We start from the raw sequence: 26,430 nt of genomic DNA on the forward strand, positions 1-26,430 counted from the left end.
GTCACACAATAGTCCTCCCTGAATGGTCTTTCGGGAACGTCTATGTCAGACAAGCCGATGAACTACTCCCCAACCTTTCGAGATACAAGTCAAGATACTTGCTATATCTGTAAGAAGAAAGGGCATTGGTCTTCAGAGTGTCCAGACCGTCATAAATGCAAAACAGGTACTAGAAGAGACAAAAGTCAAGATACCTATTATCACTGTCAAGAAAAATAACATTGATCTTCAGATTGCCCTAAGAAACAACAGGAACAAGAAGAAGAAGGATTTTTGCAACAGGAATAAGAAGAGGTACTCCACCCAAAGAAAGACCCAGGCACGTTCAGAAAGAGAAACATGAGAAGAAAGGAACACGAGGAGAACGTGAGGAAGAAGTGAAGGAAAAACCTGTGAAGGTGGAGAAATTTAAAAAACAGAGAGAGTGAACACAAAGACCGAAGATGCCTATGAGATTTTTAAAGTGTTTTGTTGTGATATGCATTCGATTGTAAAATTTGTACCAGAATAGAACAGGCATAAAACGTAAGTGTCTCTTGGTTCTGAGTTTTAGAATAAGAACTTACACTCACACACTTACACACATACAAGATGTGTTTTTAAAAGAGTGCTTTTGAGTTTTAACTGATTTTGGCAATTGAAAAAGTATATCTTTTATAGGGAAGTGGGTGGCCTTGAAAAGGATCGTCGGATATTTGTTTGTTTAAAAAAAAACCACTTAGGAACAGGTTGTAATCATCTTTAACTGCTTTAAGTTTTTGCCGCGCCCAATGCCTACTTCCGGACTAGCTCCTGTCGATGATGACTTGGTAGAAATCACTAGGGGTGGTATCGTAGGTGAAGTCACAGGATTGGGTTGTTTAGTTGCGGAAGGTCTTTTTCTCTTGGATCGTAATAAAGAAGTCTGATACATTTTTCTGACTCCTTAACACTGCTAAAATGTCTAAAAGTACTGTGTCAGTTTGACTTTCACTTTTCCCTCTTAGGCCTTGTTTCATCCTGCTTCTTCTTCTTCTTCCTGTCGTTTCCTTCTTGCCTCTTCTTCTCGATGCTACTGTTGAATGAGAATAACTTGCTCTGCTTCCTTTTCCTGCTGTAATAATTTCTCCAATTCTTCTTTCTGTCTCTGTTTAAAATTATCCACGTGTGGTTACGACAGAGAAAGTGGCGAAGGTACTGGTACCTGAACAAATGCTTGCGAAGAAGAAAGAAAATCCACCAAATCCCAACTAAAATCGACCTCTTTTGGAAGTAGAGATGTGTTAACTTGAGTAGCGCTGCTATACCATCGCTTGTCGTCTCCACGGCTGGTACACCCCAATTCATCGTCTTCTTTGGTTCCGTCATGATTTAAAACTGTGTCGCATAGATTGACTGAGAAAGGACGCTAGTGCATACATATATGGAATGTGACGTCACAGACTGCTCTCTTCTGACTGGAAGACTAACTCCGTGTTGTGACATAATTTTGTAACGCGTGCTTGGATTGGTGAATAAACTTAATCCGTTTCGATCCTCCCTTCCCCTATAAATGACCGCAGTTCACTGCATCCCCTTAACCTGTTCTCGTCACAAGATGTAGACCAACGTATAATCCTCAACCCTCGTTTCGTTAATGCTGTTCCTTACGGACTTACCCATGTATGTGAAATCATCATGACCATTGCCAGGATCACGGATATGAGCATTTGGAAAATAAGAATTTATGTATAGAGACAAGGCTGTTTGAAGAGGGTTCTGATTTACGGAGCAGAGTCAGAAGAAGTTTGAGGTAAAGAAGAAGACCTATGCGATACCCTCTATGTTAACGGTATAATGTTAACATAAACCCAAAAGCCCTCCTCAGTGCCACTCATATGCCTCGAAAAAGGATAGATTTCTTGCCTCAAAAAGTGTATTGTTATTTGTATTAGTGTTTGTCTTTTGTAAGTTGTTTGCTGTCTATTGTCTGTATTATCTCTGCTGTAATGACCCAATACTTTCTGTACCTCTATAGACCCACCATGTTCAAATTCCCTATGTTCAGTTCCCATTGTCCCTAAATAGGACTACCATGTTCAATTCCCATTGTCTCCAGAATACCGGTCCTGTATTTCCCATGACAAATTTTCCATGTTAAATTCCCATTGTCCCCAGAGTGCCGGGACCCTGTTTTTAATGGTAAGTCCCATTGTCCATAGAGTGCCCCACTATACTACTCATATTCATGCCACTTATTATAACGCTCATGAAAAGAAATATTATATTATCTGATGCAGCCTGTCATAATATTTCAATATAGCACAGTACATTTTTCCAGCATTCCAAAGAATGGATCCAATGTTCATGTATATTATCTTTTTCTACCTATATGTAAGATTGCAGCTGTAATGCTGGTTCCGTCTAATTTACCTTGATATTTATATAGTGTATGCTGAATTTTGCTCCTTTTTCTTTTACGGGCGTTAACTTTATTTGCAATATGGTGTTCTATATGGTGTGTAATTGTAGTATTATGGGACTAAGGCCTACATTACCAATAAATTAGTGTCATTGTCACACATACATACATACATATATACATACATACAGACAGATAGACAGACAGACACACACACACACATACATACATACATACATACATACATACATACATATATACATACATACATACATACATACATATTTACATACTAATGAAACCAATTATCAATACACTATGTGCAGAACGATTAAATTTCTTGCTCTAGTATTTGAAATTCTTTTACATTACTGTATTTTCGTCTCCATTACTGTCCTTTACTGCCCATTACTGTACATTACTATGCTTATGGAGGTTCCGAAATGATTGATTGATTAGCGTGTGTGTTGATTAAATTATCTTTAATCGTATCCAGCATGACATCACCGTTGATAATTAATAAGTTTATTAACACATAAATAGTACATACATCCAGATGCAGTAAATATGAAACTTCTAACAATGTCAATATCTATTACAGTGAAAACAATAACTGCTCCAACATTATGGGCAATTATAATCTTTGCTAAACACATCGAACTGCATCAATTTAAGAAGAACTATGATTCGTTTCAATTACAATAAAAATATATTCTATTGACCTTAGCAGGTCATAAACATAAGTAAAATGTAAGGTGTTCACTTGTTATGGAACTGTTTGGTTACTCTTAAAATACAGACCTCACTTCAGAGTTTAAAAGATAATATCCAAAATCGGAAAGTAAATCGCCAGAGATCAGAGGCACTTACTTAAAAATAGACATTGTTGACCGAGCGTACAAGAACAAAAAATAAATGGAGATTCTTACCAAATGGGAAAACTATACAACATATGAATGACCTATCTACATGCAAGGATGTAATATCAATGAGCTGGCGGAAAGGTAATCATGACAGACCCAAATGCCCATTAATACTTAATTTTGAGCGGTTTACCTGTTTTAAAACCAGTTTTATAATAACATGCTAATTAAATCCAATCGAAAACAAAGACACTATCTGTGAAATCCCCATTTTAAACTTTCCAACGTTACCGGTTGCAATCCATGCTATTCTCAGCCAGCAACAAGCAGGTTTCACAAAAGGAATAACCTGAAATGGGCGATCGTGGTGGATAAGAAAATTGTTTGAAATTATAAATGGCAATAATTGAAAGAGCACTCTAATGACTATCCATTTCATTGGTTTTGTGGGGAAGTAAATCCTTAATTGGTTCTTGAGTAAATCACTTTAATTTAATCATATCCAGCATGATAAGAATACTAGACGGCAAGAGTTTGATACATTTTCCGTTTGCAAGCAATTTAGTCCACTTGAAAGTCGACTGGAGTAATGCAACTTGCCGTCACCATTGAAATCCTTTTTTGATTCTACATCCTGTTACACTTGTCTTCTACATTGCAGGAATATAATAGATGTTGCGTCTGTTTTGATGATTTTCTTTTCGTTTTAGTTCAGCATGATAGAAACTCTAAAAATGCGGATATTCTCTAGTTTTGCTGGCTTGATCTTAATGCTGTTGCTTTCACCAAGAGAAGGCCATTGTGGACTACAAAGAAATCCGGCTGTCGATAAACTGGATGAAGATATTTTAGATCTTCGTGAAGAAATCATAGCCATACAGAAAAAAATACTTCGGGATCGCAAAGATAGAGACCGATTGGTTTTGCAGTTGAATCAAACAATTGTTCGCTGTTTTGAAAAATGCGAAAAGAACGAAATCGTGCACAATGACAAAACGAATACGGATAATGTGCCTCTAGATTTAATCCAAGCCCTGAAAAATGGTCTGCAACAAGAAAAGAGAATGCGAAGTATGCTCATGTCTGAGATTGCATCTCTTAAAGATGAAAATATAAATCTCAATACAAAATTACAGGAGATGAAAGAGGACCAAACCATCACGAAAACTGATTTTGCAACGCTCAAAACCGAAACACAATATCTTATCTCAGCACAGCAGTATTTAAAAGAGGAAGGAGGCAAACTGAATAAATTAATTTCGAAAAATCAACAGGAAAGTCAACATCTAAACCTCTCTTTCTATGGTCTGCAGGGGGAAGTAAAAGATGAAAAAAGCGATATGATGGAAATATTGCAAAATGGCCTGCAAGAAGAGAAGAGAATGCGAAGTATGCTCATGTCTGAGATTGCATCTCTTAAAGATGAAAATATCAATCTGAATAAAAAATTACAAGAGATGAAAGAGGACCAAGCCATCACGAAAACTGATTTTGCAAAGCTCAGAACCGAAACACAGTATCTTACCTCAGCACATCAGTATTTAAAGGAGGAAGGAAGCAAACTGAAGGAATTAATTTCGAAAACTCAACAGGAAAGTCAACATCTAAACCTCTCATTCTATGGTCTGCAGGGAGAAGTAAAAGCCGAAAAAAGCGATATGATGGAAATATTATCAATGATTGAACTTATAAAGCAGGAGAGTACAAACTTCAGTAACATTTTGGCAGAAATAAAGAAAGAATATATGTCAGTTATGAATTCGATTACTGGATTTGAAACACTGAAGCAGGATTATCATAACATGACTAAAACTGTAATACAGGTGGTTAAGGAATCGAACGAGACGAAGGAGAGATTGCCAGGTATACGAATACGTTTTCATATTTGCTATATATGTGCAAGTGATTGTTTCAAAATAAGATGTCAAACATAAAATTATGTCGCATTTGTTTATTTTAGAAACAGCACCAACTAAAGCACCATGTACTGCTTTAACAAATCAAGTACAAGGAAATTATTGGTCATCATGGTAAATTCAGAATCGGTGCTAAAAATGTTTTCAAGTCTCTTCTGGCATTCGTTGCAGCATAAACTTTGAGAAAAATTTGCAAAAGGTTAGTTGGGCAACAAACTTCTCTACCTATCACACCGAAACAATATATCCGCCGATGGTTCATATTTTATAATAAGATATTTGTATGCTTCATCATATCTATTAAATATTTGATCTCAGGCTAGAAATATCGTGTTCATCGGAAGTAACTACATTGTCCAGTGTTGACTGCAGAGTAAAGGAAAATTAGAAATAATGTTATTGGTCCTGGTGTGGGTTTTAGAGTACAATAATGAACAATGTGATAAATATATTTCATAGGAGTGAAACAATAGTTTGCACAAAGTAATTTACTTTCTCCATGTTGACAATGTCATACTTCTTTGGTTGCCAGCTGAACATCGTTTAATTAGCTAGGCATATCAGGAAACAAGTTATTAGATACTAATAATCACAAGGCTATTAACGTATAAGTAAGCAAACTGATTACCGGGGAAAACATGGAAAGCAAACGAATAAATCAAAATGAACTGATATTGTCCTTTGAAATTACAATGTACATACGACGACCAATATGACATTGAATGCACGACCTTTAATGTGGTACATAATATCCTTTCCACAAGTATTCAATGGCCTGCCTTAAAGCTGAATGGGTTCTAACGTTATAAAACAGTGAATAAAGTGTGACGTAAAACTTAAGATTCTGTCCCGTCTGCTACATTGACCGGGTTTGCAATACATAACATTCCTAATGATGATTAGTAAGTGTATATAGTTCCATTCCTTTATCGCTATAGAGCGTAATGGAAAGGGTGAAGAAAACTTAAAATATTAATTGTTGCTGTTAACCTTGAAAACACGACCCCACCCCAAATGTAATACCTGACACATTTTTCACTGGTAATGAATAAGCAGATCAAGCGTCACCCTTTAATTTTAGATTGACCTAGCTTTATAAATTGGAATTGAAATCAAGAAATCCTGATAGGAAATATAAAACATAGAGCCGAGACCAGAAAACAGAACCCCTAATGTTGAATTTGGTTCGCCGTCTAAAATTATCTCTAAATATACAGCATTCCATACGTTAATCTTAAACACTTTTAAAGATAAAGAGTGCTATATAAATGCGCTGAAAATTGCTATGATAAGACAAAGGGAGTAAATTGCTATGATAAGACCAAGGAAATAGTTTGCCGAGTTTGTAAGTACTATTTTATTTCATTGTTTTCTCAGTAGATTCTTCAGAAAGAAGAATTAGATTAGTCTTGTTTGTTCTTGTGACGTCCTCTTAACTGGCTTTTCGCCTTTCTCCCAATACTGTATGTTGATTAATTTATCAAGGTGTGTCGACACTATTTATTTTACATTTCGTCTTAAAGTAGCAAGAATGGTGTCTTGAGAAAATTATGACAATATAAGTGGAGATGACCGTTGTAAAACAAGGTCACCCGGTAAAAAGAGATGACGTGCCAAAGTAAACATTTAAAAGAGTTAAAACTTTTCACGAGAGACATCATTTATTTATCAACTAATGATTCTCAAACAGGTGTACAAATTACATTCTCCGCTTAAAACGAATATGATCCTATATTGTTTTATTGGAGGAGATAGATTGAACTTGTTTATATTAGAAATCAAATATTACCAAGTTTGCAGAAGATGTATGTTTTTTTTCTAAAACAATAGATAGCTACATACGGCTGGTAGGAGGACTTTTCGTAAATGAAGGCCGCGTGGAAATCCTACACAAACAAAAGTGGGGAACGGTGTGCGATGATGAATGGGATGATACAGATGCTACAGTGATTTGCCGCATGTTGGGTTACAGGTACGGTAATCTTATTCAGTTACAACACGTTGACGTTTATTCGATCTCAGTATGGTGTAAGAAATAAACGCATTAGTCAAGGATTCATGTCGAGTTTAATAACAGTGTTCTCAATCTACATTAAAATGTATTTATATTGCAATGTGTAGAAAATGTATGTACATTTCAATGGGTACGAAAATGTATTTATAGCTTATGGGTAAATAAATGTATTCATCGTCTATGGGTAGAAAAAGTATTTAGAGTATCATGGTGTACATGTGTATATTAATTTGGTAATGGATACAAACGTTTATTTGTAGTGTTATGGCTACGAAAATGTATACATATTGGTATGGGTACAAAAATGTATTAATAGTGATGTGGGTACACTATATATATTTTAGTGTTAATTTCACCTGATCGTTGGCATTTCTCAGGAGGTCTGGCCATGCAATTGGCTTCGCGGCTTACGATCAGGGAATAGGACCAATATGGCTGGACAATGTTAATTGTAAAGGAAATGAGACAGACCTGGCAGATTGTTTACACGGAGGATGGGGGCAGAACGATTGTGATCATTACAATGATGCTGGAGTCATCTGCGGACATCTACCAGGTATTATGCTTCACCTTGCATAATTATATTCCTTTGAACTCTCTATTTTCAATCCTATTTCTGCAATACTGTTCTACTTACTGTCCACAAATTGTAATTGATCTTGCATGCAAGATTCAAAAATGACTAATTAAGAAAAATTAAAAGGAACACTACATGTTCGCCTCACTGCCAGCAAATGTGCTAAACACTATTTGAAATTTCTTGTATCATTGGACCTTGTATTCATTTTGAGATCTATACACACCAAAGCATGCTCTTCACTCGAGTACTTTATTTTGTTTAATGCACACAGTGCTTGATTTAGCAAATAAATATGCGCGTTTCTTTTCCATGCTGATCAATATTGATTTTACGAACGAAAGCCCTAACGAAATGCCCAGCTAAATGTTGCATTCAAGAAGTTATTGACATAGCCTGTCAATAGTATTGATCTTATGTTTCTTCCTAACGTCGTCATTACCATGTTAAGTCAAAATTACGACAATACGTTTCGAGATGCGGATATCCGAATATGTGAATCAATAAATGGAAATTATGTACTACATTAAACGTTTATGTAGAAACATAGATTTATCATGCAAAACAATTCAACGTTTCAAAATAATGCCCATGTGTAATGACGCTTTCCTATGCAAATTATTGTTCCAAAAATTGTCACGTTACATTATAATCAAATCCTCTCTCTAAGAAGACAAACATTGTTTCAACGTATGTCTCTTCTGTCTCGCTCTTTCATTTTTCTGACCAAAACTGGAAAACTTAATGACCAGTCGAGGTAAAATGTCATGGTGTTTATTAATAGTTGCTTTTAATAGATGTCAATGTCCGCCTTGTTGGAGGACGTTTCGTGAATGAGGGACGTGTAGAAATGCTGCACGGAGGACAATGGGGTACGGTGTGCGATGATGGATGGGATGATAAAGATGCAACGGTTGTTTGTCGGATGTTGGGCATCAGGTGCGTTTATCAAATTCTATCCCTTTTGATTTTGATTTTCATGCGATTCAAACATTTTTTAAGAAGGGATCGACATCAATAAAAAGCATGAATATAATGTATGATTCTAGTTTTGTATGGGTACAAAAATATATTAATAGTGATGTGGGTACACTATATACATTTTAGTGCTAATTTCGTCTGATCGGTGTCATTTCTCGGTAGGTCTGGCCATGCAATTGGCTTCGCGGCGTACGATCAGGGAATAGGACCAATATGGCTGGACAATGTAAATTGTAAAGGAAATGAGACAGACCTGGCAGATTGTTCACACGGAGGATGGGGGCAGCACGATTGTGATCATTACAATGATGCTGGAGTCATCTGCGGACATCTACCAGGTATTATGCTTCACCTTGCATAGTTATATTCCTTTGAACTCTCTATCTTCAATCCTATTTCTGCAATTTTTTCTACTTACTGTCCACAAGTTGTGATTGATCTTGTATGTAAGATTTGAAAATGACTAATTAAGAAAAGTTAAAAGGGAAAACTACATGCTCGCCTCATTGCCATCAAAGGTGTTACACACTATTTGAAATTTCTTTTATCATTGGACCTTGTATTTATTTTGAGATCTATACACACCAAAGCATGCTCTTCACTCGCGTACTTTGTTTTGTTTAAAGCACACAGTGTTTGTTTTAGCAAACAAGTATGCGCGTTTCTTTTCAATGCTGATCAATATTAATTTTACGAACGAAAGCCCAAACAAAATGCCTAGCTAAATGTTTCATTCAAGAAGTAATTGACATAGCCTGTTAATAGTATGGATCGTATGTTTCTTCCTAACGTCGTCATTACCATATTAACTCAGAATGATGACAATACGTTTCGAGATGCGGATATCCGAATATGTGAATCAATAAATGGAAATTATGTACTACATTAAACGTTTATGTAGAAACATAGATTTATCATGCAATACAATTCAACGTTTCAAAAAAAATGTCCACATGTAAAGATGCTTTCCTATGCAATTTATTGTTCCAAAACATGTCACGTTACATTATAATCAAATCCTCTCTCTAAGAAGACAAACATTGTTTTAACGTATCTAGCTTCTGTCTCGTTCTTCCATTTTACTGACCGAAACTGGAAAACGTAAACCAGTCGAGGTAAAATATCATGGTGTTTATTAATAGTTGATTTTAATAGATGTCAATATCCGCCTTGTTGGAGGACGTTTCGTGAATGAGGGACGTGTAGAAATGCTGCACGAAGGACAATGGGGCACGGTGTGCGATGATGGATGGGATGATAAAGATGCAACGGTTGTTTGTCGGATGCTGGGCATCAGGTGCGTTTATCAAATTCTATCCCTTTTGATTTTGATTTTCATGCGATTCAAACATTTTCTAAGAAGGGATCGACATCAATAAAAAGCATGAATAAAATGTATGATCTTAGGTTTGTATGGTTACAAAAATATATTAATAGTGATGTCAGTACACTATATACATTTTAGTGATGTGATACAAACGCAGTGACACGCTCAAAACTGTTGTTGCTGTTGTTGTTGTTGTTGTATAACGCCATTTTCAGCACAATATAGGCTATACATGGCGGCCAGTATTAATAGTGGAGGAAGAACCCGGAAAACCCACGGAAAGAACCACCGACCCACGAGAAGCTACTGGTAAGAAATCTCAAATAGCCACATTAGCCGAATCCGAGACTCGAACCGACGCAGACAGAGATGAGATGGCAGTGATCCGTAACGGTGAGCGCTTTGGACCACTCGGCCACTCGGGGTCCCCGCTCAAAACTGACCATTAATAATAGGATGACACTACCAAAACTTGTTGGCAACGTAAACGACATCTGTGTTTTTTTTGTTTGTTTTTCTTTTTTTTTGTTCCGCCTCGTGAAAATATTCTAGCTGGATTTGTTTGGGTTTTTTTTTTCTCAAGCATGACATCGTCGTCAACTTCAAGATTGGTACTGCTACCATCAAGGTCTTCGACCGATGGTGCGGCATGATATCAATGATAAATTCAACACCACCTGTATCTGGCGACAAGGAATCTCCTGCAATCAAATCCCTATCAACAATATCGCTTTTGAACATGAATGTGGCAAAAGAGAGCAATTGATCTTATCTGGAGCGTAACCACACATACAATCTCCAAAGTGTTAAGATCTAAGGGTACGCAAACAATCTATAGACTAGATTCGGACGCTCCAAAGCGTGCATTTGTCCTTGGAAATTACAAGTAATTCCTCAAAATACACAATGACCAACAGCAAGGATCTAGCTAAGGGCACTAGCTCCTCTATGTTGGTTGCATTCAAGACATGTCAGTGTGATATTTTCGCGTGTATGGCTCAAACTGCTATTAATTATGTCCACAGTAAATTGTCTTGGGTCATTAGGAAATAACTGCCGTAACATTATTGTGTTACGAAAAGGACAGTTAGTACTTTATTATTGTCATGACGGCATGATAAATTCAGCATCAAGATCAAGCTCGTGTTTACTAGTTTGTCATAGCGCTAATATCAAGTTAAATGTTTTATTTGTCTTGCAGGGGATTGACATGCAGGGATTTCAGTGGAGGATGCATTGGATCCACCGCTGGATCATGGTTTCTGAGGATGATTATAAACAATCATGTACAGCTGAGATATTTTTGTAGTTTTCGAGACTGCCAAATACACTAAATTTGACCGTTCGACGCGATCATTGACAATCCAAATTTTGTTATCTGAAATTGTTACCCCCTGCGATGAATGAATGATTAGTGCATATCCTAGATTCCCGCTTGATGGTTGTGCCAGAGCTTGCTCAACAACCTCAGTGGGAATTCAACTATATCATTAAGAATGAGCTTTTTCTGCATCACAAGAGCCGTTCTTGGACTATTACGGAATATATTACGTAATTAACCTTGTACAGCGACGATTGTTATCAGATGAGGCTCTCTGTGTAAATTTGCCAATAATCTTTTGCATCGTTGTTTTCTGGGCTAGGCAGCCAACCCTTTTTGGCTGATATAAATTATTGACTCACTCACTGTCAGCGATGTCAATAGCCCCTTATCCACCATAGATCACTATTGGAGCCAAACCACATTTGTTTTGTTGTTTTTGCACAGTAGTCTATGAGATTTATCTAGAGATCTGGTTTATTAAAATGATGACCAGGATTATGACTTGTGTTCCAGAGACCTCCATGTCCTAATTCAATACATGAATGAGCTATATCCTCAGTAAAGTCTTTTGGGGTTGGACGCCATGAGCTTTTTATCCCGGCGAAAGTGGGCAACCACAGAAGAGTTTGTAAAAATGTTATTTACCAACTCCTCTACGACGTTTATGGCTTATTGGTATTTTAACGTCATATGATTCTTCGCGATAATGTTTGCCAGATGGCAGAACAAGCTGATGAAATCTGGACCGGCTGGATCCCAATTCCGATTCTGAAACAACCAGATTGAAACTGGATCCCTTTTACGAACATTGTAAATTTCCTCAAACATTTTACCGTGGTAAAATCTAGTAATTTTTTCAGGTGGAAATTGTGTTACACTAGCAGTCCACGAATTAGCGTTCTGGTCAACTATCACTATAGGGACGGCTTTTATTTTATAATTGCCTGAATTGTGCAAAACTTCGTCGGTTATTGTTTTTACTACTATCGGGAAAAAATGTGACAACACTGCAATGCCATCTATGTGGGATCCATTCTCTCTAATATGCTCTGCCCATTCGTTTTTATATTTCGTGATTCCGTTAATCCATTTCCTCGTCGGGCGTTTATAAAATGTTGTGACCCGGTGGCTACACAATTTAAGATACCAGAAGCTACACTTGCACCCAGCATCGGTAAAAGATCTTTAATATTAGGCTCTTTTAATGGAAAAAGTGCGGAAACATTAGATATGGTTTTTCATAATATGTCATGATAATACTTGTCAGCATTCCTGGTTTATAATTTTGTCCAGGGTAACAACACCTGTTACCATGACGTTGGACATCAAATTTAATTCTAAATAAATACTTTTCATCACCAAATAAATGATCGATAATCATCAATGCCCACTGGTCAGTCATTGAAGCATCGATAAAAAATACCGTCGTGTTCTATCAGGAACGTTCACCAAACATGCGCTGCAAACATCGCGTTTGAACTGCTCCTTAGCCATTATGATATAATGATATTATTGTAAATCATATGATGATCGTTTTTTTCTTATCGACTCTCTCAAAATCAAACCTTGTAGCAGTTCTGTCTTTAATACCGGTTACTAGGAGAACAGAGTATCCCTTCCTAAAATTTGTATATTTGTATTTCAACGGATTGAACAATAATGGTTGCCTTATTGATCATATAAATGGTGATAAAAAGGATGAATGAAGCTAGTAAATCCAAAGGGGTCTCTGGATCTAAGAGACCTAGGACCGAATCCCTCACTGAATGAAGTTCCAAGCGCGCTGTTTTATTGCTCACGGCAGACCGTTTGGAACGCTAGCATTCAGTGCGGACCATTTCATAATCTATCACGCACACGCAAACTGTTAATTCGTCCCCGCGTATTGAATGCCCGTCTTGGTCGGTCAGATAAAATCGTATTCGTGAAAACGACTGATTATTACATCGTAAATAAACAGGATTAGTAGGAACGGATACAATCAAATGACCCGAGGAGACCTCTGGAGTAATGCTATAAAAAGAAACATATCCTTGCTGCGCTTGTGATCCGTTGCTCTAAGCTGCATAACTACCATCTACAGCGTCAGACATAAGTCAAATAAATAGTCGACGTGATATTGACAATACCAGGCGATATATGACGACCACCATCATCTGGTTAATTATTATGTTTGAAAATATTTTCAGGGCCTTGTATTCTGTCCCATGCCACATAGATCTTCGGAAAATATTAGTCAATTATGTCAGTGGGATTCTGCTGCATACCCACCCCTCGTGGTTTGTATGAAGGCAATTGGGTTTCAATGATCTTATAATGATAAAGAAATATATTTTGATATTCAGCATCAATATTGATCACTCTTACAGCGTTTCTCGTTTGTGATTCAACTTCATATCTCACTTGCTTCAGATGTTTTACTGTCCTAATGACTTTTAGTTTAAGTTCATCATTCGGATATTCAAGCACATACTGCTCAGATAGCGCTCTCAGATCGCAATGCTTACTTACATGTTCCTGCGCCATCCCTCTGGCGTTTACACGATCTCGATAAATTACCCACAGCATGTCTTCTCACTACCTCCGTTCGGCGATAATTTCTAGAAATCGCCGTTCAAGCGGGAGTCTATCGAAATCTAATTTCAATGAAAATCCAAGTTCTCTTCTTAAATAATCAGATTGTTGTGGTAATGGTAGTCCAGCATAAGTCGGCGCTACCTAGCGGCCATGCCAACACAGTTCTGATCGACGACTGATACATGTCAACAGCGTAAACCTCGGATATTTCAATGATGGCGTTCAGCTCATGTACTTTGATAGCCATCTTTGATACTTTTCCTGTTATAGGTTTGATTCTACGCTGAAGTTCATCATTCATTTGTACGATTTGATATGATGTAGTTGACTGGCTGGCCCGTTTCATTACCATCGGTTAATTGGTGTAGGAAAACTGATGTAGAATTCCGTCTTCGGGCTACGTTGCCGTCGCTGATATCATTGTGGTCGTAGTCGGTGTTGTGTTGGCGATAATCTCTTCCTGTCATGTAGTATTTCTGTGGTCATTATTTTCTATGGACATACTAAATGTAGCGTTAGAGATCCGTGTTGGACCGCTTGCGGTCTTCGAGGCGACTCGAAAAGAATGGCTAACTGCATGCTGAGGGGTCGGTACCCATGTTTCCTTGTGAGAAGATATCGCTAGATACCGACGATAAATATCACTGATTTCAGCAAATTCGCTATCTAATATTACACCGTCATTTAACCCCGTTGACATTATTGATGATATATTTACTCATGCATATGTCGCCGCCCGCACTGTTTCTGTGTGTTCATGCAATTCCTTAGCCGAACATACTGATAGTCTTTTCGCAATAATAATTACGGATACCAGCAACGCCGACAACAACAGAAGTATCAATTCCTATCACTGTCGATATCAAGTACGTCGCTGATAATGAGCCGATTAGGGTCGTTGCTGTCGTCCTGGATGCAAGGACGCTGCATATACAACATTGTCAATGACGATGACACGTCTGCTATATCGCCGCTGTTTGTTTTGTCATATCTTCGTCGATCATGTTTCCTAGCGATGCCTTCCATGCACATGCTTGATTAAATATATATATATATATATATATATATATATATATATATATATATATATATATATATATATATATATATATATATATATAAGCATCCAAATGAGGTGTTCGCAAAACGAATTCCAGGCACAACAATACGTCGTTGCAGTTACGATTTTTACTTGCGGGATCAAACAAGCATATTTCCTCGTTATTGTGATTTATCAAGATTGACACGGTTCCAGAACATTCATCAGTTCAATGATGCCATAGATATGTCGCAAATATCCTAACTTTTTCAGCGCTAAACACTGGGTGCCTATACGCTGGTGACTTCAGCAGTATGTCTGATGGTGTTACTTTGTTTTGACCAGATTGATGATCCAGGCGCTACCGTGTACATGGCATTGGTAATAGGGGCCTTATGAATTACAACCGTTTCAATCTTTCTGATAATTTCGGTATGTCATCGAATCGTGTGCAATTGTCAGCAAGCGTAATATCAACAACCATTAAATTTCCAAAGAAATCACAAATAACGCTATACATTCATTGAAAGCTTCTTCGAGAATTCACAAATTAGCCTTCCTGATATGTTCAGAACATGATCATACCATGTTCCTAGTAATCGAATATTCCGTCCCTTTTGTGAAGTTTATAGACCTTTCCCCGTTGTTATTTGCCAATGCCATGCCGGCAGCTGTTCCAACGGCAAAGAGTGCGGATGCTGTTGCAATAGATGGAACTGTAACTGTTATCAGCACTGGAAACACCGCTAGAAGTGTAAATATGTCAGCAGTCTTTGCTGTATCGTTGATCGCATTAACAGAATGCGTTCTTGATATTCGCTTATTCTCAGAAACAATTACCTAACCGCGAGTGTGTCAAATACCATTTTGTTTCGTGTATGTGAGCCTACTTGTGAGTTTTCCTCAAGCGGTAATAAATATATGCCGTGGTGCTGTAACCCCCTGAAATGATGTTATCTGTAATGTGAATAACCTAGCAACACTACTTTGAATACAGTCTGTGGTCATCGCCAACTTGGACAATATTGATTTGCCGCCGCTATCCGTAAAAGAGAACAGACGTTGTTCTTTAATGAGTGATAGCATCATTGTTGGCATCCACAACAAAAGTTTTGTCACTTTCACTTTACCAGCATCAGCCGTATTTGGACACAAGATCGCATCATTTCCATTGTCCTTTCGAACAAATACAACTGTGTGTTTAGCACCGAAGATAACCTTTCTAACATTTCTGCAAATCCCAAAGATACGTGATAGTGGAATTGAACGTGAAAAGTTTTTATCACCGTTTAGCATTGATCAACGTTCTGCGAATCCCTGGTTGAAACTTTCATTCATCGTTGCGACTGCGTCTCCATCAGCGTTCATTGTTATGTTATGGTTCTCTGGGTGATCATTCTTTCAATCACTCGTATGTAGCTTGATTTAATATTTTACTGACACTTGAAGGCATGATTTCAATACTTAGCAGTTTTACTGGCTGCGGCTGAGATATGATCGAGTGGATCTGTCCTTGACCTGAGAATACTTTGCCAGCTGCATCACCAACAGCGCAAGTAGCTTTATCAGGAACCAGTTCCATCGCTTTTATTTTCTAATTGTTTTGCAATCTGGATCGCTTTTTGGGCTACCCTTCTGAGTAAGCCTTGAACAACATCACCGGTAACATCTCCGTATATAACTTTATATACTGATAATCGTAAATGTATCACTCCGATCATCACTGATCCATGTTGGGCATTGTGCATAATCATGTTAGTTTGTTATCATCGATCTAAGTAATCAATAGCTGTAGTAATCGTCTGTAATTTCATCGATTAGTGTCCGATAACCGCTGTTGTCTACGAAGCCATCGGTAAATAAACGCTGGTATATAGGAGCTGCTTCATTGATGATTTTGGGGGAATTATTGCCGGCTCGTCTTCCGCCAATCAAAATTTCCAGTCCATCAACGTCAGTGAGGACGCTATTGGGACAAAGTCTATCGTAAATCGCCGACGATTTAGGGATTAGATTTTGTTTCTTACGACCACGATGTGCAAACACATCATGGGTTAGCCCCTCTCCTGTTTTTCTTCATATGCTTTTTCTTTCCATATTCTATATCTAGTTTTACTCCCATTTCACCTTTCTTTTGTCTCTTTTTCAAGTTGACGCTTCATTTTTTCATGCTATTTTCCCTTTCTTGTTGTGCTCCTGCAACATGTTACTCTACTGCTTGGTTACAGATTTTAAACTCCTTAATATCTTCTTTAGATCTCATTTCCTAATGTTGCCAGCAACCCGATATACATATTTGACCCAATCGGCTGACTTTTGACTGTAAATATGTTCGGGCTTTACATGTTGATCTCTTCTACCGTATTCAAACGCGGCAATATCATGTATTTGGTATTCATCCCTGAGAGCGCCAATACCTTCCTCAGTAAATGCATCTATTGTATTAATTCTAATTTTTGTTGGTGGTTGAAGAGGTTGCTGAGGTGGTTGAACTTTGGGTTGTGGTTAAAGACGTCGATGCGGTGATGGAGCGTGTTGAAGACGACAAGCTATGTCTGCCGGTATTGTCTCGAGAGCTTTTTGTGCTGCCTTGGTTGCGTTAACCATTTTTTATGGTTGTTTCGACAATTGATTTAAATAACTCTTCTGCTCCATTTGTAAATTCCACCTGAGCTTCCTGACGTTCTCCGATATGGTGTAACTTTTATAATTAACCTGTCTGTTTTCTCTGCACCACATTTGTTCTTGTTATGTTGAATTTCTCAATCCGTTTGCCCGCCATAGCAGCTTTTAAATCGATAATCATCTTCTAAAGAGCCGAATACTTTTTTCTGGCTCAATCATTTTCTTTATGGTATTCTTATTGAGATCACTGTAATTAGATATAGGTTATTAAGTATTCATAAAGACACTGCATTCACAATCATATAAACTTACGTTCCGTCTCTCCCATACTTCATAGCGCTAAGAACTATTTGCGCAAGAAGTGACATTATAATTATGGCCTAATGATGTAACTGTGTGGCAGAATAAAATGTATTAAAGTTATCACAAGAAATCGGTTAGTTTTAGGTTTTTCGTCTAAACGTGTCAAGAAAGTGTTCTATCGGGAAGATGCTGTCATCAATCCACTTGTCAATGGTTCTGAGTAATTCTCATACGCATGTCTTAATACATCGCTAAAACAAAACGGTAACTTTAGACGATGCTGTTAATGAGAAACAGCCCAACGTCCCTAAGCCTGAAGACCGCGCAATTATCTTTCAGAAATTAAAAAACGCGTAGAATACAAATCGATTGATAATATAAATTTCCAATAGAACTGTCGCCTAGTATCATACAAAATAAATAAATACATAACAAGTACGTCCACTTTGTGTATACTTAGCACATCAATCTCCTAAACACCATCTGTTTATTTTAATCTTTACAACATCTGGATGAAACATTGCAAACAATTCCTATGGATGATTACCACAGGCCTAAAACATTTCCATTGCCATCTGGTGTATGACTACGTACGTTGAAACAGGACTACATGTGTAGGCTCATTACGTGGCATAATGAGCGCTACTTTCCCCACTAATATATGCTCTAGACTAAATAGTTCAGAGCTTCATGACCAGGAGTTAGTTTCAATACCAATCAGAACTTATGGTGGTAAAATACAAATTAAATCTATTTTGCCATCTATTATATTTTCGAAGCATATCACTTAAGAAAACGAATTAAAAACCAAATTACTCATAAAGCCAATAATATCGTTAACCAAAATAACTGGATTTGACATGAGGCCATATCAAAATGCGCAACATAAGCAGATTTAACGTCAGCGAATGATTCATAATTTTAACGGAAGTATAGTGATGCAATATTAGTCAATTCACTTAGAGATGATGAATACAACATCAATGTTTATGATTATGTTGAAATAAAATACCATGGAAAACCCTAGGAGATGCAACACATGTAGGCATTAAGAGAAAACAAATGGTTAATCGAAAAAGGTTAACAAAAATGATCAAAAAGACAAACTGATTTGGAAAAAGAGAGAACTCATTTCATTAAAAATGTATAATACATAGTTGGTTGAACTTTTACGGTATTGTTATTGAGATCACTCAGATTTTATACACGATTGCGCATGAATTTTTACTTAAAAAGATACAGCATTAACATTCATATCAACGTACGTTCACTCACTCCTATAGTTCATGGTGCTTATTACTGCAGCATTGTTAAATATAATATTGTATGGAACATATATAACTGAATAGAAAGAGCAAAAATGTATGTAAGCCGATAGATAGATAGATAGATAGATAGATAGATAGATAGATAGATAGATAGATAGATAGATAGATAGATAGACAGACAGATAGATAGATAGATAGATAGATAGATAGATAGATAGATAGATAGATAGATAGATAGATAGATAGATAGATAGAGAGATAGATAGATAGATAAATAGATAGATATATAAATATATAAATAGATAGATGGATAGATATATGCTGGTGGTTTCTGCTTCGGTTCATAAATTCTCTTGATGGTGGTTGCCGTCTTGTGCAATGAAATATGTCGCTAATTTCTTTCCAAACTGAAGCTATGAGAACTTTGCGGTATTGAAGGATTTCACATGCAGGTCCCATGTCGTACTTCAACAGCAATACGGGCTGACCTACCTCTTTCCATCCTCGGATTCGTTTATAAACTCTGCGGGTCTCTTTGCATCTTTCGACAGCATTGGCTGTGTTCATTTATGCATATCATGATTTTTATCGCACGGTGCAGTTGAATTACTTCAGAGGTCTTTATCTCAACTGATCGATGAGAGTAGATGCTTTAGAAAACATCTGCAACTGTTGTAAACAGTTGTAATGTTGTACTTTGGTCCTTCTGAATGAGAACTATTTAAAATATCCATTAACACGAAGAACAATTACAATCTTGTGACAGTTTAAGTAAACAACTCTTTTTATTTTGTTTTATTCTTTCTCAGAGTAAGAGTCGTTACGTTGGGCCAAGATCATAAACGGACTATATGATAAGTTTCATGTAATAAACTTCCATTCCTTCAGGAAGGATGAACTCTTGACCCCAATCAAGGAACCTGTTTTGCGTTTTAGTTAGTTTCATAAATGATGTTATGATAAGATTTCTAGCATTCATGCCTTAACACTAGAGGCGTAAAGTTTTTTTATGTCGTGACCAGTTTGGGCTGAGTTTTTATTTTCTTCAAATCCTTGAATTTCAAGTCATTATTTTCCTTTGATATACACAAGTGCTCTAATAATTCTTGGACAAAGACATTTACTGGAATTTGTACGAAATTCAAAAACTGGAATAATATTTTCTGTGATTCAACAAGAGAATTTTGACACATCTGCACTTTGAAGGCTATTGCAGACGTCATCGCCATCCATCTTGGACTTTCCACGGGATTTGAAATGTGATTCACATAGAACTTTACGTGAATCTATTTTTTCCCTTCAGAGTGGTAAAGGTTACAAAGAACTATCTAAGCTTTTATATTATGTTTTGCCGCATTGGACTCAAGTCTTGGTATAGTTTAGTGTTTCAATATAATGACTGAGAGAAATTAATGGAAATTTAATGTTTCTTTATCAAACGTTCCTGTAATTGATAGTAGTTTAGTGTCTGACAGATAATTAAGTGCTATCCAGATGCAGACGCACCTCTAAGTTTCTTCCTAACCAGCTGTAGATAACAACTTAGAAGAGGAAGATTACTGGATATACCTTGCGTTTTCATGTTTTAAACCTGTTATCCTTCGCAAAACATGGTTGGCTGGCATTTTATTTGGGAGGTAATGTAGCTTTATAGTTTTGTCATGTCACTGTTGTTACAGAAAATGTAATAGCTTTAATATGCCTTATACATTCTTTTTTATTTTTTACGGAGATAATTAGTTGTTTAAGTAGTTTATATTGACTGTTATTTCTAGAAACGTAATATTATTTTATTATTTTTCTCCTATTCCCATCTACATGTTTCTATTCAATTAGTTTACTTATTTTCATTCTTAAACAACACTGTAAGAGTCAATATAAGATCAAATCAGTTATATATGATGCGTCTTCAATTTGACCTCATGCAGATACTGTTGCCTATTTATTCTTTTCAAAATTGTGTTTCTATCAATATGATGGGCTATTCATTCTACTCCTATTTCCTAATTTATGTTGTTTCTTCAATGGGTTTCATCACATTTTCAATTCAATTTTACCATAAACAATGTTATCTTATTCAACAACTTAATTAAATATGATTGATAATGCCCAACTATCCTCTGTTGATAAATAAGTTTTTATTGATATGATGTGATTATGAATACAAAATCTGTTATGCCCTATACAATACAACTTGTGCACAGTGAAAGTTTAGAATTTATTTGAAACAATATTCTAAAATGCACAGGCTTCACAGTTAGAATTGGAACTGATAGAAAGATAGATAGATAGAGATAGATAGATATATAGATAGATAGACAGATAGATAGATAGATAGATAGATAGATAGATAGATAGATAGATAGATAGATAGATAAATAGATAGAATCATATATACATAGATATTTTCTTAGTCTGCAAGTGGTCTAACAAACTTTACCACCCTTTTACCACTACTACATGCCGTTGACTGTAACGTAAACATATATGTTTTATTTTACTTTCGTCACTTTTGCATTATCAATACATTGAAAAAAGGTACTAGATCATGCATAATTGTCGAAAATAATATTGAATTGAAAATGTGATTAAAGCTATTAAAAAGTATGCACGAAATATGAGAAAAACTGAAACCATACAATATGTTTGTAAACAGATATCAAATTTTAATTAAATAAACAATCCTTTGATCAAGAACCAGGAAGTCGTTAAATTAAGGATGGATTCAATACAGTTTCCATGGTCATATTTGCTGGCATGGTACTCGTATTGGGATCATTTGTATTTCATATACGTGTCAGTTTGCAACTATTCATTAAGATACCGCATTAGCAATTCACTCTCTCCCATAGTTCATAGCGCCATAACTATTGACACAAGAAGTGACAAAATAACAATGACATAATGGTGTACTTATGTAGCACTAAACAAATCCCTGCTACCTGATTTAACAATCCATAATTTCATCAGGGAATTGATGAGTCATTCTCAAATCATTTCATAAAATATGGTTCTTAAGGCAGTAGTGTTGTTGTGAATATTGTGCTCACAACTTGATGTAAATGACTTCCATAGACGAACCTTGCAGGCGAAAAGTGAAAATATAAAAATGGTGAAATATTTCTTGAAAGAAAATGTATCAGAAACTGTTTAAAAGGTTACTTTTCTGTCCAGGAAATGAAAACCCAAATAATGTGGTATATGCAAAATATCACACTCGTTGTAAAATCATTGACATCAAGATACAACGATGCATTCCTTCACAACATCACTTTATATTTGACATAAGACGGGGGTCCATTTCTATGCACATTTACATTTCTTCGCTAATAGTGTGACTCATTTTATCTTACTTGATTGATGTCAACATATTTTGCAGGTGCTATAAAATCAGTAATTTGTTAGTGATCACATCTATCTTAAGTCCACATAATAAACATGTAAATAAATGACATGACATAGCTTACTGTTCCTTTCAGTCTAAACCCATCATAAAGACAAAATAAATATTTATTACATTTTCACATCTTGATAAAGTTAGAATATTTTTTATTATTATATGCTTATTAGTATATGTTTATTTTTTCCCCGTTTCACTTTACATTATCAGAATCGTTCAGTATTACCCGATATTGAATCCGCGCGACAATACACATATAGCATTCACGTGAATAAAGTAACTACTTTCGTTTGTAAACAAACAAAGGACAAAGACGCCAGCACTTTTAATTTGTACACAAATCATGTAAGAGGCTCTTTACGTTGTGGTTGTTTAAATTTGTTTCTAAATGAACTAAAACAGATGTTTCCTGGACTGCCACATACCAGCTGCTTTAGCACATTTCGCCCTGATACAATGTTACGGATTTAGACAACCTACAGTATATAACAGACGCAAGATAAGGTCCATACAAATGACATGCAAGTGACAAGTCATATACTCTCTTCTTTAGCTGGTGATAAGAATGACAAAATAAAATATACTTACAGTTTTACATCCTGAATTAACTCAAAATGTATTTTCTTAACTCTGCAAATCGGAAATATATGAGCCATGTTATAGGTTTGCCATCTGGATTGCACATTTCGAAATTGTGCAGTAATTTTGACGATAAGTGCAATTGCATCCTCCTTACTGTACTCAATATGAAATAAGCATTAAATTCCATAGCGTCTTCTTGATAATTACAATTGAAAGACTTCATCATTTCCCACACTATGATTTCAAGCATTCAATGATAGAAACAGAAACACATTTGCAGATGTCAATACGCTAGTTCAATCTCATGTATTTCATGTGGAAGTTTCACATACAAATCCAGTCCATAATCACGAAATTTCCTAGAATAGAGAAAAATACCAAAATCTATTCATTCCAGATCAAATGGAAAAGTTACTGCAATGCACATTCATTCACAATATGACTCCAAATTTAAATTTTAAATAGACACGCTATTTTCTATCGACAGTTATGTCGAGCGCGCGACTAAGTTCAAATTTATCTGGGCGGAGTTATCTGCGCAGAAATAATGTTGATTAGTGTAATGATGAATATGCGCTTGTGTATTTAGTCTGGAATCCGGCATACATTCATTTACGTTGTTTCTTGTAGTGTATTTTTTATATATAATTAAACCTTAGGTGGAATTAAAAAAATGAGCATATAATAAAAATGTTTCTGCATTTGTATCGGAAAATATGAACTCGTTTTGTCGGAACGATATACTGCACTCCCAAAGTCGTGCAGTATTCCATCCAAAAACTCGTTCATTTTTTCCCATACAAATGCAGTAACATATAAATCCTGCATAATAAAAATTGTTTTTCAAATAAATATGTTTAAAAATTTTATAGGAATCTACAGGATCAGGGCCATTCTAGAAGTTAATGTATAGGGTGCACTTTTATTTGTCCGATCCATCAACCCCACAAATCTGCGTTGATACTTATGGACGATATATGCGTCTCGTGTCACCTGTTTCTTCAAATGGGCAATTTTGCTGGATGCAAGTCTTTCTGGAACAAACCTGTGTATACTTTAGACACATACCGCTATTTGGTATCAGCCATATTGAGCGCGAAATACAAAATGGCCAATGAACAGAGGATTGTGCTGTTCCACATGGATTTACAAGTCACCAAACATAGGATTTTCCCAGGAAATATAATCTACATGCCACAAAAAAATTCACCTGATGATAGCTCTACAACATCGAGAAATACGGCAAGTGTATAAAATGTACACCTATGTTTGCAGCCTAAACTTTAAACCGATTTTTACCTGTTTTAATGAATAGGTGATATCAGCCCCGAAATCGCCAATCGATATTATCACGGGTGATCGGCTGATTTATCGGCCTAGTCTTTTATCAACTTGACACCAGTTACAAGTAAATGCCCCACTTTCACAATTATAACAAACTCAGCCCCAAAGAAGCAATATTTCAAAGGAAATATTCAGAAAAACAAGTCAGGGTAATAAAATGAAAGAAATTATCAACACGTACACACATATTTTTTTTTCATTCCTGCAAAATTATGACTCATATATGATATACAATTCAAACATAAACATACATTAATAAACAATTATATTCAACCTTTTCACACGCACCACAAATGAGGTGATGTTTTAAAAACAGTTTTGTGTATTTGCATATGGAATATGATTGTAAATAATCAACCACTTCCAACGCTTACGTTTTTCTATTTTGGTGTTTGGTTTGGGATTTGTCTTTATAAAAACCATCCTTGAGTATCTTGTTGATAAAGGTATTCTGCCTTGTCTTTCAAATTCCTTTCTAATCTATAAGGAATAAAATCCAGCATAGTCTTTTTCTTTGTAAGCAAATACGACGGATAGCATACGCAGTGAATTCGATGCCTATTTTAGATTGGCTAAAATAATCAATGTTCACGGTTTGATTACCAAATCGGAACTTTCCAATTAGACAGGAAAACACATACAACAGAATAAACAAGGACTAGCTACATTATTTACATATCCCCATAACCAAATCGTTCCGATCTAAGACGCCATAAGTTAGCTTTAATATCAGTTACAGTTTAGGATGTTCAACAAAAATGAAATCTGACAATACCATCCACAGTAGTGTAGTGGGACGATAGGGGGACTATGGAAAATCCAGTCAAAAAAAGGTCGTGGGACGATATAGGGGTAAGATGTATAGGGACAATGGCAATTGAACATGGGGAATATTGGGTTTGTTTACGGACAAGGGAAAGTGGAGTTTGTATAGAGTCTGATGTCACAACATGGGAGATAGGTAACAATGTTGTAACCATGGGAGGTGACGTCACAGTACTGAGCAAAGAATGGGTGCACAGATATAATACCGAGAAAGACAAACACCTATACAATATTTTTAAAAAATTGAGGCAAGAAAGCCATTCTTTTCGAGGCATATGAGTGACCCTGAAAAGGACTTTTGGGTTTATATTAACATTATTACGTTAACATATTAGGCATCGCATAGGCCTTCTTCTTTTCCTTAAACTGCTTCTCACTTCTGGTCCGTAGATCAGAACCCTTTTCAAACAACCTTGTCTCTCCACATACATTCTTCTTTTCCAAACGCTTGTATCCGTGATCCTGACAATTGTCCATGATGATCTGACATACATGGGTAAGTCCGTACGGAACAGCATTGGTAGAGGATTCTACGTTGGTCCACATCTTGTGACGAGAACAGGTGAAGGGAATGCAGTCAACTGTGGTTATTTATAGGAGAAGGGAGGATCGAAACGGACTGAACTTATTCACCAATCTTAGCATGCGTTACAAAATTCAGTCACAACACGGAGTCAGTCTTCCAATCCGAAGAGAGCAGTCTGTGACGTCACATTCCCTATATAGAGCGCTAGCGGCTGTGCACAGTCAATCCATGGGACACAGTTTTCAAACACGAAGGAAACTAAGAAGACGATGAATTGGGATTCACCGGCTGTGGAGACGAGAAGCGATGGAATAGCAGCGACTACCCAAGTCAACATAGACCTACTTCCAGAAGAGGTTAAATTTAATTAGGATTTTGTCGATTTTTCTTCTTCTTCGCAAGAATTTAATCCGGTACCAGTACCTTTGCTACGTTCTCCTTCTTTACCACACGGGGAGGATTTTAAACAAAGACAGAAAGAAGAATTGGAGAAATTTGTACAGCAGCAAAAGGAAGCAGAACAAGCTTTTCTTCAACAACAGCGAGAAGAAGAGGCAAG

The 26,430-nt window shown here is 36.4% G+C and overlaps 1 protein-coding gene across 7 annotated transcripts in view; it reads left to right on the forward strand.

Annotated features, from left to right (window-relative positions):
* Positions 1 to 3,795: 3,795 nt before the first annotated feature.
* The window catches only part of LOC149777841 (scavenger receptor cysteine-rich domain-containing group B protein-like), a 38,008-nt gene continuing 15,373 nt past the window's right edge, over positions 3,796 to 26,430 (forward strand). For 2 of the 7 annotated variants that reach the window (XM_089938899.1, XM_089938900.1), the window contains exons 1-6: positions 3,796 to 5,106; positions 6,990 to 7,131; positions 7,551 to 7,729; positions 8,548 to 8,689; positions 8,894 to 9,069; positions 9,887 to 10,028. In XM_089938899.1, the coding sequence (XP_089795025.1) occupies positions 3,960 to 5,106; positions 6,990 to 7,131; positions 7,551 to 7,729; positions 8,548 to 8,689; positions 8,894 to 9,069; positions 9,887 to 10,028 (1,928 nt within the window). In that variant the 5' untranslated portion in view covers positions 3,796 to 3,959. Of the gene's footprint in view, positions 5,107 to 6,989; positions 7,132 to 7,550; positions 7,730 to 8,547; positions 8,690 to 8,893; positions 9,070 to 9,886; positions 10,029 to 11,259; positions 11,822 to 24,048; positions 24,894 to 26,430 lie in introns of those variants that run through there. The other 5 variants (XM_089938902.1, XM_089938904.1, XR_016415473.1 and 2 more) reach the window with 5 other exon arrangements.

This window comes from Sinohyriopsis cumingii, chromosome 17 (genome assembly GCF_028554795.1).
Source record: "Sinohyriopsis cumingii isolate HCF-2022 chromosome 17, ASM2855479v2, whole genome shotgun sequence".
Taxonomy (NCBI): Eukaryota; Metazoa; Mollusca; class Bivalvia; order Unionida; family Unionidae; genus Sinohyriopsis; species Sinohyriopsis cumingii.